The sequence below is a fragment of the Hakea prostrata genome, chromosome 3 (genome assembly GCF_041222555.1).
Source record: "Hakea prostrata isolate BN-2017 chromosome 3, UWA_Hpros_2, whole genome shotgun sequence".
Taxonomy (NCBI): Eukaryota; Viridiplantae; Streptophyta; class Magnoliopsida; order Proteales; family Proteaceae; genus Hakea; species Hakea prostrata.
In genome coordinates this window covers 16,724,599-16,741,621 of record NC_142602.1, presented here as the reverse complement: position 1 = coordinate 16,741,621, position 17,023 = coordinate 16,724,599, and the positions used below count along the sequence as shown (strand labels likewise).

At 36.9% G+C, this 17,023-nt stretch overlaps 2 protein-coding genes and 1 non-coding gene across 3 annotated transcripts; 1 reads left to right on the top strand and 2 right to left on the bottom strand.

Annotated features, from left to right (window-relative positions):
• Window positions 1-28: 28 nt before the first annotated feature.
• LOC149021235 (serine/threonine-protein phosphatase PP1-like) lies at window positions 29-3,565 on the bottom strand. The gene is made up of 3 exons (XM_089149503.1): window positions 2,731-3,565; window positions 1,217-1,776; window positions 29-741 (listed from the first exon to the last, which is right to left on the bottom strand). The coding sequence occupies exons 1-3, from the start codon at window positions 2,903-2,905 to the stop codon at window positions 565-567; spliced, it is 912 nt and encodes a 303-aa protein (XP_089005629.1). The 5' UTR covers window positions 2,906-3,565; the 3' UTR covers window positions 29-564.
• Window positions 3,566-4,827: 1,262 nt separating this feature from the next.
• Window positions 4,828-14,270, top strand: LOC149021233 (RNA-binding (RRM/RBD/RNP motifs) family protein). Its single transcript, XM_089149499.1, has 9 exons — window positions 4,828-5,246; window positions 5,348-5,418; window positions 9,852-10,115; window positions 10,324-10,387; window positions 10,491-10,558; window positions 10,941-11,030; window positions 11,118-11,248; window positions 13,308-13,454; window positions 13,545-14,270. Exons 3-9 carry the CDS (start codon window positions 9,860-9,862, stop codon window positions 13,566-13,568), a joined length of 780 nt encoding a protein of 259 aa, XP_089005625.1. The 5' UTR covers window positions 4,828-5,246; window positions 5,348-5,418; window positions 9,852-9,859; the 3' UTR covers window positions 13,569-14,270.
• Window positions 6,862-6,980, bottom strand: LOC149021234 (5S ribosomal RNA). Its single transcript, XR_016172539.1, has one exon. It is a non-coding gene; the product is annotated as a 5S ribosomal RNA (ribosomal RNA).
• Window positions 14,271-17,023: the final 2,753 nt, after the last annotated feature.

Below are 17,023 nucleotides of genomic sequence, written 5' to 3'. Positions count from 1 at the left end.
AGGACCTGGGTGTGCTTCTCTATGATCCACATCCGCGATTAGCAGTTGCTGGGTTGAGGAAAAATGTTTTTGAGTATTGCTTGTGCATATTCTGAATTGGATTTTTGTGTACATGTAATGTTATCAGAGAAGAAATAAATCCTCAGTTCATCTGTTGCCAAAATACCAGAAACAGGCATTATATAATTCGTTTGTAAAACAGTTAATGCAAATGCAGAGTTTCTCATCAAGTTAATTCAATTCAATCACTCTTCTTATTCATTAGGGGTGTTAAGCACCTATACAGATTATACTCTCAACTCTAAAACTTGGTTCCCCTGTCTGTGTTAAATTTCCTTTTTCTGGAAGGGATTATATACATCACCTTGAGCTTGATGATTCTTACATTAGTATTTGGATGATCCACATCAAATGAAACAGAACGGCCTTCCAGAGTGAAAAATGGAGTGGAGAGATAGTTCCACCTCACTGTTATCATAAATGTTGTCCACAGCAGATCAAGTTATGTGCTTGTTCTACTTCAATTCTTTATCAAATTCATCTCTTACCCTTCATTGGTGGAACCTATTCTGCCTGAATTGATTTGCCCCTACAGGGTTTGATAATCTGAAATGAGCATAACAAACTTGCATCCACACTCATCATTGCACCTGCATTGTTGAATTCCCCACAATAGTTTGGAGCTGAGAATATCGTAACTAGTTGCCTGTCTGCAAAGAACTCGTACCCATCTTCAACAACCTGTTCATCGGGTTCCACACAAATAAACTGTCAATCAATTGGAATATATGTTTTCAACATCAGGGTATCCTCTATGTAGGTTAATAATAGTGGCTTCATCCAGAAGTTCATTTTATTGAGGGTTGTAGTCTGCATTATTAGACAGTCTATTATTAGAGAAATCTCGTGCAACCATTTCACTCTATGGGATAGAAGCAGCAGTTTTTTTTTTTTTTTTTTTTTTTTTTTTTTGATAAAAACAAAACAAAAACAGCAAATATTGAGTACCCACACAAGAAGGATTAACTCTGCCTCACTCCAGGAATGAGCAGCAGTGTGTAAGCAGAAAATGTGTTTACCAATGGTTCTAATCGTCCGGCAGCACATGTTGGAACCACAAGCGGCAGACAAGTATATGACAAAAGAAAGACAAGACCACCTTTAAAAGAAAAAAGGAAAAACATACACAGATATTTTGGCTTAAGGGGTGAAATACCTGATGAGCTCGACAAACTAGATCAAGGTCATGCTTTGTCAAGAACTCAGTCACCTTGTCAGCACCAAAAGTATAGGAAACCCCTCTATCATTTTCACCCCATCCTTTCATTTCTCTGTCTGGATCTGCCCAAAGTAGATCACACAACAGCCCCTGATCGGGCACATCAATTGGCCTCTCAATTGCTCTTATCTGATCCAAGCTACTCATTTCTGGAGACAGCCCACCATGCATGCATAAGATCTTGTCATCAATGATTGCTGAAACTGGTAAACAGTTGAAACAGTCTGTGAAGGTCTTCCAGAGACGAACGCTGAAACGACGCTTACACTCATCATAGAATCCATAGATTCTGTTGATGGAAGCACATTCATGGTTTCCTCGAAGGAGGAAGAAGTTATCTTGGTACTTGATCTTGTAACAAAGGAGAAGGCATATGGTCTCAATGCTCTGTTTTCCTCTATCCACGTAGTCCCCAAGGAATAGGTAATTTGCTTCTGGTGGGAAACCTCCACGTTCAAACAAGCGTAGGAGGTCCGGGAACTGTCCATGTATGTCACCTGATGGTAAAAAATTATCAATTTTCAGTACAACCTCTTCCTGGTGGTAAGAGCTGTTGACTGTTTGAATCCTCCATCAATGTGATGGAACATAAGGTATTAAGAATTGTAGTATGAAGCACTGCATCCCAATGATAAACTTCTCTTCAATAATAAACTATGTGGCATTTGACAATGATTTTGGAAAGCCAATTACAGTGCATCTGTTTCAGATTGTGATAGGTGATTGCCTGGTTATAAGAATGTATCCAGACACTGGACTGGATTGTTATTTGTTCTAGATTACTGCTTCTTAAATTAGAATTAATCAACTCCAAACTCCCTCTTATTCGCAGGATCCAGTATTGGCAAGTCACCAGAATCTGATCCTAAATATTAATTCTGGAATCCTTGCCAGATGCCTCAATAAATCATGCCATTCATGGGACATGAATCTGAGTACATATTATGAAGAGATCTCAAAGAGGGCTGTATTATATTTGCCAACAGATCTCATCTTACTGCTCTATATAATTCCTCTAGAATCAAACTGGTGAACATCAAAGAAAATTTAAGATCAAGAATAAGTACCCCCCACACACACACACAAAAAAAAATAATAATAATAAAATAAAATCCTGTCATAGGATTTCTCCCCTATAGGTTTGATGGGAAATGGAAGACCAATCAAAATAAGAATACTTTCTATCTTCAATGATAAAGCAAGATCAAGAATGCACATCATAAACCATTCAAATTAGAGGGGCTAAAGCTTTTTCAGATGGAAACGAGCCTCTACAGGCTTGAATGAGGAATCAAAATTGAATAATTGTCTTCTCACCCCAAACATGCAACCGCAAGGTAAAAACACATTTGGTAGAAAACTCAAATTCGAACAATACAAAAAAAATCGAAAAGCTGAATTCACCTAGTCATATATATAGGGCATGTATTAGAATCCTGATCAAGACATACCACAAACATTCATGGGTGCTTCTAACTCCAATAAATTGGGTTGACGCAGGATAATCCCCTTGGCTGTAAGGCAAAGCTGACGAATCTCTGATTCGTTTAGCTGAACACGTTTTCCTTTGGTTTTCCTCCCTTCCAATAGCCTTTCAACCAGTTGGTCCAATGCAGTTCCTTCCATCGCAGGCAAGCACTCCCTCGCAACGGCAAGAACAAAAGAAAAAGACCCAGAACGAAGAACAAGGAAAATATGAAGAGGGAAATAGAGGGAAGAAAAATCCTAGAGAAGCGGGATTTGGATATATTGGTGAGAAATTGATGTCTTACTTAGACCAGGAAAAGAAGGAATCGATTTGGGCAAAAAGAAAAGAAGGAATCGATGGCAAAAAGAGAAAGAAAGAGAGCTTCTGACAACTCATGGCCATGGAGTTAAGGGGGTTGAAGACTCGTATGCCCTCCATTCCCGAATTACTCGCGCTTTCTATTTCCGTCTTCTTTTGAATCCACGTGAAGCGACCATCTTTACCTCATGAAGCAACCTATAAGGCTGTAACATGCCTCGTCATCTCTCTCCTTCCTACCTGTATAACTGTGCTTCTCTTGTTTCTCATTGCTTGCAGAACTTATTGGTATCAAAAGCCAAGTAGGTATTATCCAGAGTTTGCAACATGCAGTGGCACAAGGATTCTGAGTCATGAACATAGATGCGTGGATGGACTGATTTTGAGGTTTACAAATGAGCAGAGGCAGGAGCATCAAAAATGTCTTTTTTATGAGGAGTTGTATTCTCTATTATTCCTTCCATAGAACTGAAGGGAAATCACAGGCTGTACTTATTGTTATTGACATTGCTTACCCCAACATGAATTTCTGAAGAACTTAGCTTTAAGTACTTAGACTCTAGATCATCCATTTGTATGTTTTTTTTAATATCTTTTTATTGGAGGTCAAATTTAAATATTAATAAAATAAATAAAGGTAGATATTTTTTAATTTATTTATTTATTATTATTATTTATAAATAAGGATCTCTTTCCTAAATCCTCTGCCTTTCTCAATTATAGTATCCATCATTAAGAAGCTCAACCACATTTAGGATTAAGGATTAAGTTGAGTGATTGGCTTGGCTTAATTTTGCTTAAATCAATCTAATCCTACCACTATATAAGATTCTTTTATAATTGTATCACAAGAGTACGGATTTATGATTTTATTTTTATTATAATTTTGTGACTAGAGTCATGTCGAATATTTGACCTCTTTTATCTTGCCCAACTTAGCTTGATAGGTGAGAATTTCAACATGAGCATGTTATAGTAAATTGCAAATTGCAAGAAAAGAGGCACTAGCCTCTAAGGGGTTAGTTAAATTGACAAAAAAATCAATGCCAGTTAGTGTTAGATTAATAGTTCCAATCTTTTTGAGATTACAAAAAAATCCCACCTTAATGAGTGGCGAAGTAAGCTTGTGCAAAAGAAAACAAATAAAAAAGATAACCAAGGTGTTTGAATTCTATAGATTTTTTTTATCTTCTTTGTAAGCTACTAAAGAGTTATAGCTATATGGATTTTAACAATGCCAAAATTAAAAGAGGGGTCCTCGTAATTGAACTTCATTTTTTTGGGTAGTGGGGTTCTACTTGATAAATGTATATATAATATGAATAGTATTCAAGGTTTAAAGTATTGGTATGTGTCGGTTTCAATCTGGTATATACATATCGGCATCATGAAACTACAATATATTATGTGCGATACATATATGGGTTTTAAATATTCCATATCATTTTTCATCAGTATTTTTCTTTCTAAAATATTAATTTATTCAAGATTTCAATAACGCGATATAGCCACAATGAGTTGTTTGATTAATAAAACCAACACTTTTTTTTTTTTTTTTTTTTTTACAAAGGGGCTTTATTAAATGGGGATATTAAGGGTTGTATGGTAAAGATTCTGGCACATTTATTCTGTGCCATTTGCTATTTCAGCACAGAAGTTTAGCAAAAATATAAATGGTAGATCGGTTCAATTTTTTTGTTCTGGTTCAGCAAAAGGCATTTGGCACAGTTTTTCCTTGTGCCAAATTAGGGCTTCACACAGAAAAATTTTGTTTGAAAACGCGGGGCAAAGTGACGGTACTTAGGTTATCGATGTAATTTTCACGATAACCCTAAAAAGCTCCTCATCCTCATCACTCTCACGCTCACTCTCGTATCTCTCTACTCTCTCGACGCTCTGTTATCGTCTCTGTCAACGGTCATCTCTCGTCTCTCTCAACTCTCTCAACTGTCTCGTCTCTCTCTGCTCTCTCTCGTCTTTCTGCCCCTCTATCGTTTCTCTTTGGCTCTGTGTCGTCTCGCTCAAGGATCTGGGTTCCTGGACTCTCTCGAGTTTGTCTGTGCCTGCTTTGTATTGGAGGTTGAAGAAGAGCATCAAGTCGGGCAAACCGATTTCGCGAGAAGAGAAGCCCTTGCATCTGTGACTGCCATCCTCCTTTGTCTCTCAGCAATATCGCCCGTGGTATGTTTTTTTCTACTCCTTTTTTCCCCAAATAATTTATGTTCGGATTGGAGTGAAATTAGGGCTTACCCTGACCTCTGGTTGTGGATTCTGCGCTGTAGTTCGAGCAAGGTTAGAGCTTTTGTTTGTGGATTCTGCTCTCAAGGTCAGAGACCTCGTCTCTCGCTCAAAGGTGTGTATGACTCTGCTGTGCGAGCCCAACTATTGAGCTAGTGTAACCTCCAATTTTGCCCAGATAAGGCCATCTTCAGTTCCTGTTTTTGAATTGTATGCTAATCCTGTTACGACTTCTGTGCTTAGACTACGATCGAGAGGTTAAAATGCAATTTCCTTTCTATCACCTGTTTATGAGTTAAGCTTTTGTACCTACTGCTACTACGGCTCTTTAATAGTGTGATTTGGACAGTAGAAAGCTAGAATTTTTCCGTGTTCTTTGATTAACTTAATTAAGTTGATGTTGCTTGTTACTTTGCACTTTTGATCGTTTCTTGTTATTTCTGTGCCTCCATTACTATCCCTTTTGTGTTGGCTGCTATTTACTTGTGGGTGTTGAATTATGAGTTATGGCCGCTGATTAGGATGGGTTTCATGTATTCCATCTAATGAGTAGAGGATATGCTGCTCATTTGGATTTTGAACTGCTATGTTGATGCATGGATACTGTTAGTTTCTAATTCTAATCTTATAGTTACTAGTTTCAATTGTTTTATAATATCTCCAAGTCTGTTGATTGGATTGAACCCACACTTCAAAAAGTTTAAGGAGTTGAGGACACCTTTTAATCATATAAATTTGATGCCTATTGGATGTCTGGATTGGGAGGGATTATCTCAGAGCTTAATCCTGCTGGTTGCCTGATTATGCACTTCAAGATCTAGTTGTGGGTGGGATTCTAAAGTACACCCTTTAGTTAGATTGAAACCATTAACATGTATAAATGTTCCAAAGCCAAAGGCATTAATGGTTAGTGGTCTTTTTATTGTAGCAAAATCTTTATAATACTGAACTGGAGTTCAACTGTTGCTGTCAACAAAATCTCCTTTTAACATATTTTAACTCTGGTTGTATTTTCTAGATATTTTGTCAGATTTCTTTTTTAAAAGTGAGAATATGATAGTCAGTAAGAACTATTGTTTTTGACAGTCATGGAATTTCTAATGCTGTATCTTTTTGGATTTTTATTAAATGGGTGGGATGTTCTTGATGGTTTGCCTAGTGTCACTTGTTTTCTTCAATATTCTTGATTGTATGTGACCACCTGTGTATGAATTGAACCAGCATATTTACATATTTTTAATTATTTTATATTTATCTTTTTAAATATTTTATTAAAAAAATGTATCCATTTTGGCACAGAAGTTGTACATACCATACAAGATTCTATGCCAAGATGGGCCAAAAAAAGTGCCCATCAATGTCCAACCATACAAGATTTCACTACAGATTCTATGCCAAATTTGCCCACTTCAGCTTAAAAGCATAAAAAGTGGATTTTGTGCTGAATTGAGAATTTTGGCATAGAATGGTTGCCATACAACATCAGCGAGATTCGAACCCACAACCTCTTCACTAAGAAGTGTTGGTTTCAACCACTAGAACAGCTTCTGTGTTAAAAGGGGTGCAACACAAGGACTTCCCAGGAGGTCACCCATCCTAGTACTACTCTTGCCCAAGCACGCTTAACTTCGGAGTTTTGATGGGATCCGGTGCATTAGTGCTGGTATGACCACACCCAAACCAACACCTTTTAGTGAAGAAATAATGGGTTCGGCTCTTCGTGATGATATATGCAATATCTCTATCCCATATATATACACATATATAAAAGCGTGAGTGTACAAAAATATTAGGCGATATAAAGCGTTATAGAACGGATGATATGATACAACAATGTGTGTCGATACATATCAATACATAACGAACGGAGGGGAAAACAAGGGTTTCTCTGCGGAGACGGAACTCTTAAGTCTTAACTCTCGACCTCTCTCGCTACGAGTTGCAGAGCAGCCTCTTCCTCCTCCTCCTCTTTCTCTTCAGCTGCTGTTCGGGTGACTTCTCTTACCGTAGTAAGTAGTAGCCACCTTCTACTCTTCTCCTCTCTTCTTCTTCGCCCCCACTCTCATCTGCTCTTTCTTCCTCCTCCTCTTGCTACCGCATTGCCCACTCTCCCTGCTAGGCTGCGACAGCTATCTCCAGCGTTCAACGACAGAAGCCCATCTCATGGTTTCCTCCCATATATTTTCAGGTGAAACTTTAAATTGCAGTCATATATTATGCATTATTAGTAATATTAATCTGAGTTTTGTCACTTCGGTTGTAATTTGTTGTTCTCCAGTTTGGTGGGTTGCGGTCTCAAATGTGGTTTGGAATTAAGATGCAATGGCTTTCATGTTGTGGTTTGATATCGGTCCATTTTTTTTAATACAGGAGGAAATTCTTGCATGTAAGCACTTGTTCAGAATATAATATTCTTTAAGCAATTTGTGGGATCAATCCGAATTCTTCCTTTTAATGTTGATCCTCCCCCCCCCCCCTGTTTTTTAGTCCATCAATTGGCATAGTCAGTTCACTGGTTTTTGAAAACCGATAGCAAATAGCAAAGGGATATTTGATTATAGTAGACCAGTAAAGAAATCAACTACAGGAAAAAACCAATTGGACCAATAGTTGATTGGTTTATCCATGTATAGGGTGGTGGAGAATACAAAGGACTATATTTGCAGGGGACTAGTTACTGTTTTTGATTACCTTGTTAGTGTTTCCATGAATTTTGAGTTCAGGTTTTCAAACAGTACTGTGGTTCCAAACGCAGAACTTGGGATTGATGGTTTAAATCAGGTTTGTGTCATCTATCTACAGAAAAGTTGTCATTTAGTTACTAGATGTTACAAGAGGGGGAAAACTCCTAAAAGATGGCTGATTACTTGAAGGCTCCATTACGGTTATGAATAAAACAAACCATATGCCCAGTCAACAAACACTGCTATACACCAGGAACCTTATGGATGATTGTAATGTCTTTCTGTCTTTGTTTTATGTATTTTACCTCTTATAAACAAAAAACACAGCTGAAGTTTCATTATTACAATCTTGGTTGCTTTTACTTATGATGAACTTGAATGGATGTGTTTGAGTAGAATAAGATATTTCATAAGTATACTGAATAAAATCTGATCTAGAGGTGTCATGTCTTATTGGTGGCTATGAATGACATGATAGAATGATTATTTATTAGCTATAGCTATTGTTTTATGTTTAAATTAGACCTCATCTTTACATACTTTGATCATTTCATTCAATTCCACACCCATTGATACGTAGCTATGATATGATACGATAAGAAGCAACATGTGTCTTAAATTCATCTAAGCGATTAACGATACTTTGAACCTTGATAATTCCCAAGAAGACGTATATAATACCTGGATCGTATTAAACTGCGTTTTGTATACAACCTAATATGAAACTCTAATTAAACGCACATTCATAATTCTCCTGAGAGGAGGAGGAAAAATATTAATAACGGAAAAAGCTTCGACCCTAATGGCTGTTCTTTGTAAAGGCAACTCCTCTTCTTCATCTTCCCTGTCTCTGCTGAGGTGACACAGTCCATCCTCTCTGTCTCACTCTGTCTCGCTTGCAGCAGTGCATCTCTTCTCCATCTTCTCAGTCTCGCATCTCCTGGTAGTGATATTGGGAGGTATCGAGCAGTTAACTGAAGGTCAGTTAAATAACTCTCAGGATTGATTGAGTATTTGAGGTTTTTACTGTTCACAGCCTCACGGTAGAGTATACCTGAAAATCAAGGCTTGTAGTGAAACTAGTATGTTGTAGAGTTACTTTTTGATATTTGTAAATAGACAAAAGATGAGGCCTTCCACGATATTTTCCTGTGTCACCTATTCATCCAAATAGAAATACCTGAACATTCCCAATATTCAACACTTAAATCCTACACAGTGGAACTGTAACTTACTCAACTAGTATAGTATTGCATTTCATGGAAAGAGTAACTGTATACTCTAGCCATTAGCAATCACTCAAATTTACAACAAGCTTTTGGTTTACTTACCGGCTGCTCTGGGTATCTCATCACTTACATGGAGTGTAACAAAAATTAGCAAAACAAAGCCAAATGCAGGGAAATTCTTGCATTCTTTAACTGAAACAACCAACACGAAGACAAAAGTATGAGTCAGTCAGATTAGGGAGAGAATTTCCATCTATGGGGGAAACCAAATTCTAGCAAATGAATAATGTTAGCACCTGGCTAGGTACATAAACCTTTCCATCATATTTAAAGAGCCTAATGGACTCCCACTAGCAAAAATTGCACAGCCCTGTCCATTGGGAGAGATATCAGATTTCAATTTTATTATTTACAATGTTCAAATCATCATATGTATATCTTGGTATCATGTCTTGTGAGACATTGTTGCACGCATATATTATTACCATATGCATTTTTTTTTGGATGAATAAATTACCATACGTATGTTATTGCATCGGATTTGTGAAAAATATCATTGCCATCTAGCCATTTAATTTCCATCCTTGAAGCACATGATTGCCATTCGGAAACTTACTAACTGTAGTATCTCCTAGATTTTGACATGGCTGAGGATGAACAAGATCAAAATGGAAGCAATCCCTCAGGAGCAGGCGATTCACTGGGGACAGAAGTCAATGATAAGAAGACCCAAAAAAACAAAAGCAAGAGGAAAAGGCGATTATTAAAGGAAGCTGCCCAAGCTGACAAGCGTGGAATTTGCTATCTGAGTCGGATTCCTCCTCACATGGATCCTTTGAAGCTTCGTCAGATTCTTTCCCAGTATGGAGAGATACAACGGATTTATCTTATGCCTGAAGGTAGTCAATGGTGCTGTTTCTCTTCAGTGTATACCTGTTATTGTAGTTCAATTTATAAACAACGTCGTGTTTCTATTGTTCTTATGATCATTGTTTTTGTGCTACTCTCTCTGTAAAATTTCAAATGTTCAAGTCTTTTAAATTTGCTTGTGTATGGTTCTTCTCATAGGTTTGGTTCTCATGTTCTTCTTCTTAATTTCTGTGACAGACCCTGCAGCACAAGTACACCGTAAGCGGGCAGGTGGATTCCGTGGCCAACAGTTTTCGGAGGGGTATTGACAAACTGAATTTTGTTCTTGAAAAGAATGTTAGTTATTATAGGCAAATACGTAGTGCTCATCAGCATGTGCTCATGCAACAATCTTGTATATGTAGGTGGGTTGAATTTACCAAGAAACGTGTTGCAAAACGGGTTGCAACTATGTTAAATGGTGAACAGATAGGTGCGTCTAAAACATTAGCATTTTTATTCTTCGGAAATTCATCCTTTATCATGTTAAGCTTATGTAGTTGCTTCATCAAAATTACTTTGCACCTTATTTCATAGTCATACATTTCTTTAGGAAATAAAAGTAGGTCATCACAGGGGTTCTTGTATTTGCTTCTGTCTGGGGCAAATCTATTTGTAATATCAATAATCTAGTTTTTCATTTTCCTTATTTACTATCTGAAAATTTCATTAGGTTTTCTTATTGTGCTGTCCTTTTTAGTTTCTTAGTAGATAAGGCAGCAAATTCGCCTACTTTATTTTTTAAAACTTAAGTAATTGTTTGACACCCATTTTATGGATGAGTATTCTCAGGCTTACCACTTTTCCATAACTAGGTGGGAGGAAGCGATCATCATTCTATTATGATCTTTGGAACATCAAGTATTTGAGTAAATTCAAGTGGGATGATCTTACTGAAGAAATTGGTATGCGACTATTTGAGTTGTGTTTTATGATACATTCTGAAGCTTAAATGCTCAATTATTTGTCAAGTTAATATAATTGCAATGCAGCTTACAAGAATGCTACTCGGGAGCAGAAGCTAGCTTTAGAGGTATCTGCTGCCAAGAGGGAGCGAGATTTTTATCTCTTGAATGTTGAGAAGTCCCGTGCTCAGTCTTCTATTCAAGAGCGGCTGAGAAAGGTACAATTACTGTTTACTGCATCTTTTTTTTCTTTCAAGTGACTGATTCTCTTTCTTCCCCTGTCCATGTTTTTGCCTTTCTCAACACTAGAATTCTTCAAAGAGGGGGAAAGCCCACAACTAGCATAGGATAGCAATAATAATAAAACAAAACTACCTTTACAACAGAAATCTCTCACAGAGTAATATAATTTCCATCACAAACAGTGGTACACTTTTCCATGTTGCCATTTCATCAGCCATCTTATTATGGTCCTTTGATCCAATGAAGAGTACAGACCTATCTGGACTTTAGATATATTAACCTGATGAGTTGTGCAAACCTTGATGTTACCTCCAACTATTTCAGTATCCTTCGATAGTCGGTCAATCCTAACAAATTTAAAGAACAAGATTAATCACTGTTCTAAATGATAGCACTTCAGTCCTTTGGAAAGTTCATGTTGAAACTCTAAAATGATAAGTTTAAGACTTTAGCCACTGGAAGGAGCACTTTAGAGTTGAAGAGTTGCAGATCCTTATCTTTTGTTTGTGGTAGTGCTCTACTTAGACTATAATTGTTTATTGGATGGTGAATGATCCCATTTTTATAGACAATTGTTTATTGGACGGTGAATGATCCCATTTTTATAAACAACCTCATCAGCTCTTGTTTGCCAGGTATCAGCCCAGACTTTGAAAGAGAGGAGAAACAGAGCCTGAGCTGTTGGATTATGTTAAACTAAATTTCAATTGGTTTCCCTTGTGAGTTTTTTTATCCCCTAATGTTGAGAGTAGTTGGGAATATTGCTGAGATTATTCTTGGTGTCTTTTTATGCGCATAGGGGAGTGTGATTGACCAAGTGTGGAGTTTTTATCCTTCAGAGACAGCTTCAGATTTGGTTCTTCTGATATTGTAGTGAATCATGATGCATGTTAGGTTTATCACCAAGAGTTGGATTTGGCCGTAGGACTAGGAAAGATCATACTAGAGCTGATTTGGGAGTAGACTGGTTCATTAAAAGCTATGAGAAAGTCATTTGAGGAGACATGACCATGTTCAACTAAGGCCTTTGGACTTATCTAGTTTGGAATTTGGAGTGACCTGATTCAGATTGAAGGCACTAGAAGAGCTAGGGGCTTTGCCTAAATTGACTATCAAAATAAATTAAAGGCTTTAAAGATCATACTCCGGGTAGTTACATCCTCTGTAGGTTTTTATCTGTTATTTCTGATATATATATATATATATATATATATATGACGGTAACCCCAAAGGTTTCCCGCTTCCAATGCCCTTGCTTTCGCTGGTACCTAGACCACTGGTGTGGGTTTGCCCCAATCTACTAGCACAGGATCTAGAGACCAACCCTGGATCTCCAACTGGTAGCTCGGGAATGGGTTCTCCAACTGAAGGCTCTACTCCCGCTCTGGGCACTTTGTGCTTTGGTGCAGCTTCCTACCCGGTCAAACATCAATTGGATCGCTCAATCTGGAACTGGAGAATCTGAAATGGGCTCTCGACCCAGCCCAGAACTGCTATTTTATGCTTTGTTTACCTGTCATGCCTATACCTAAGCGCATCCCATTGCAAGTTCTCTGATTCCGCATAAGATCCTCCTTCTGATTCAATATCATTGCTTAGTTCAGATCTAAGTGGTTCTTGATGCGTCTTGACTCGTTGCATGTTTTGCTACGAGATCTAGGCCCTTCATTCAATAAAAGACAAAAATACCCCTATTCAAACTAAAATATCCCTAACAACCGATGCTCCTGCATCAAAAAGGTGTGCATATGCCCAAAGACGATATCTTTGAGATTTTTCAACATTTTCATGCTAAAGTTGAAAGGGAAAGAGGAAAACCTTTAAAGTGTATTCGCCCCTATAGAGTAAGCGTTGGTGGGGAATATACTTCGAAGCAGTTCAAAAAAAAAATGGATAGTTATAGCATCAGACATTAGAACCCCAAGGGTTTGGGATCAAAAGTGGATAGCTGTGGCCATTAAATAAGTCTCTTCAGCTTGAATTTTGCTGAAGACATTACTGATTGCTTCCTGGTTATACTGTGTTGCTTTGCAGAAGCAGAAGGTCCAGCAAGATTCAGGCGCAAGCCCTGCTTCCCCAGTTGTTCAGGCAGAGGTCAAGGCGATCCGTCGATTCTCTCAGACACGACCAGTTGCAGATAAGGGAGCACATACTAGAATCTCCAAAGATGTCCTGGCTGGGGTAAGTGTCCTCTAATCTACGATTTCCATTTAACCCAAGCATGAGTTTCTTGACTTTTTGATGATGGAATGGAACCACCACTGTCTGCAGGTATTTGGTGGTGCTTCTTCATGATGTTTGTCCATTAATTGCTTTCTACCCATCTAATCATGAGCTGGATAACTGCAACTTGTGATCTTTCAAGGAGGCCAAACAATGAAAAGGTCAGTGGCAGCCTTGAGTGGCTCATGTAATTCTGGAATTAGCAATGCTGAGCCTAGTATGTTCCTCGAGAACTTGTTCACTTGTGCCCGTTGGTACATATTGGCCCTTGTTGGTGGTGTTGGCTGGTACATGGATCATTTTTGTAATTGCATCTGATCCTGGACAAATACTGCTCGATACCAGCCCAACATAGTCTTATTGGTATTGCTGCAAACTGACAAGGATACCAGAGACTAATACAACAGCTGTAATTATACTTATAACCCTGTTTCTTAACGGAAGAGAGTAACTTATGATTAATTTGATTAAAGATTGCTGCTGTCTATACAAATTTGTAATTGCAGCTATTAATTTATGTTTCATCTGGTAAGTCGTGAAAAAAGTGGTTGACATTGCTAAACTTAAGGTCTTCGTTGCTGGATTTTGTTGTTGAAGTTCAAAAGTTTTCCTTGTTTGGAGATTGAGTAAATGGTTATAACTTCTGGTAAGACTTGATTTAAACCAACCAAACCAGAAAATCCTTTCCTGTTGCCCATATTCATGAAATCTCCTTTCAAGGATTTTTCACAAAGAAGCATGAATTTTCATTTCATAAGCAGTCACATAACTATGGTTAGCATACTTGTTTCCTTTGTAATTGTGTTGTGAATTATTTATACTATATATGTATTTCTTTGTATATATATATATATATATATATATATATATATATATATATATATTTGTCAAAGGCGCTTTATATATTGTGAAATTTTTATTTGATCAAATTGCATTGTCCCCCCAAAATGGAGGCTTTAAAGTATTGACACCCTATTTTGTTTAAAAAACACTGACACCTCAAAATTGGATTTTCATTTGGACAATTTAGTCCAATTTGTCATTGAAAACCATTAAATTACTGTTTTTTTTTGTTTTTTTTTTTCTTCATATTTTGTGGGGGTGTCAATTTGCAGTCTGAATCGTTAAAATCGAATTGCACAGGCCTATTATAACCTGAATTGGTCCGAACCAAACTTTAATGGACTATACACCGCACCAACCTAAGCCCATTTTACAACCTGTTTTATAGTTTTACATTAAATATTGTTTGAATAATCATATTACCATTCCGTAGTTAGTATAGACTATCATAAAAATTGAGCATGAATTCAAAGATCAAATAGTCATTCTACTACTTGTAAAGGACAATTAGAAGGATTATGTATGAATGTCCAATTAAATGTACCTAAGTTTGTTTAAATTAAATAAATATTTATCCAATCCAGAGATATTTGTTTTGCATATCAATAAAATATGGATTTCATAAAAATGAAAAAAATCAACATTCTCACGAAACAAAAACCAAATTTCAAGATAATTTTATTCACAGCACAAGTTGGAATTTAAAAGAATTTTTGGTTTGAAGATTTATACTTCAAGTAGAGCCCAAGGAATGAACTTTACAATTTCTATTTTACTACTTACTATTTGGTTTCTTGATTTCTAAGGTGGATGGGATTTCTATAATGTGGAATGACTTTTTATTTTTTTTAATGGAAATTGATTAATAACAATTTTGTTTTCTATAGAATTTCGGCTCTTGTTGTAGGATGTTCAACTATTTCTTTTTTTTGTTTTTCTTGCATACCTTAAATTATTAGCTAAAACAGTTAATCAACCAGAGTATAGACTGTTAGCCCAAACCTTTAGTTAGCCCGAACCCAAACCGACACCAGCTCGAAACCTTTATTTTGCTAACAGGTCAGCCCGAAACCGTCTCAAACAGCACTATTGAGATCCTTAATATTTTGATAGAGATATTTTGGAATTGAAACAAAATAAATAGTAATTTAATAGTTTTCAATGACAAATTAGACTAATGTGTCCATTGAAAATCCAATTTTGAAGTGTCTGTGTTTTTTAAATATAAAGTGGATTGTCAGTGCTTTAGGGCCTGTTTGGTTACATGAGTCTGGAGATTTCAAATATCTAGAGATTTCAAATCTATAGACTTCAAATCTATGGAGTCATAATTTATAAAATTAAGTGTTTGGTTGTGGAATGAAATCTGTGGATTCATCCTAAAAAACTATTTGATCGACGTGATTTTTGTGAATGTACAATTGTATAGCTTTTTGAAATCTCGGATTTCACCCCTTACCCATAAATCCGATTCACCTTTTTACACTAAAACGTGAATCAGAATTTCATGAATCTAGAGATTTTTACAACCAAACGGGTATAATTCTCAGATTCATGAATCCAGAGATTTGAAATCTCTAGATTCATGTAACCAAACAGGCCCTTAAAGCATCCATTTTGAAGTGTCGATGCAATTTGTTCTTTTTATTTAGAGCAAATTGCACTGGCACCCCAAAATGAAAGCCTTAAAGCACTGACACTCCACATTATGTTTAAAAACACTTAGGTCCTATTCCCTTAGAATGGTTATTACTTGGTTAATCATATTTTTCCAAAGACTATTATACCCTTACTTATTTTTCAAAAAATCTATTCTCATTTGAAAAAAAAAAAAAAAAAAGAAAAAAAAAAAGAAAAAGAAAAAGAAAGAAGAATGAAGAAGTAACGAAAATGGAAGAGAATAGGGAACATTAAAGAAAAAGTTCATTTGAGTCTCACCCACTCTCCCAAGAATAAAATAGTCGCAAAGGAACTAACGGTTTAACAAATCATGAACTTTCATTCTCATTTTCATCACCCCTCATTTCATCTCCTCATCTCCCTCCGGTCTCATTCGCTAAAACTTAAAAAGTTTCATTTTAAATCTTCCGATTTGGACTCTAAACAAGAAAAAAAACGTGATGCTAGTCGCTTCAAATTAACGGCTTAAGCTCTATCGTAAAAATCTTCACAGAGATGACGAACATAGTCTTCGGCTCTCTCTCTCTTTCTCTCTCTCTCTCTTCTCTCTCTCTCTCTCCTTCAACGATCCAAATACGCAACTACCTCGTCCTCTCTCCGTAAATTCCCGAGCTCACCGGTCCGATTCCATAGAGAAAAGAGGGTTCAAATCCGGTCTCACACCAGAAGAGAAATTAATAGAAAACATAAAGAAGTTCAAAGCCTGAAGGAAATTCATTGACCAACCACGCACCCAAAGAAAACAAACCAAATCACCTCTCCCTCTTCTCCATGAACCGCTCTACCGCCCCAACATCCAAAGCCCTCATTCCCAAAACAAGTACGGATCCAATCTGTCGTATGATAAATCAAACCCCAACCCCTCAAGAAAATCAACACCCAACGAGTGTCCTTGACTTTACAGATCCAAGATTCCGCTAATCAAATTTACATTGGATAACTTTACAAATCCAAGATTCATATACGTGATTCGCGTTTTCAATTAATGATTACGAGTCATTTCG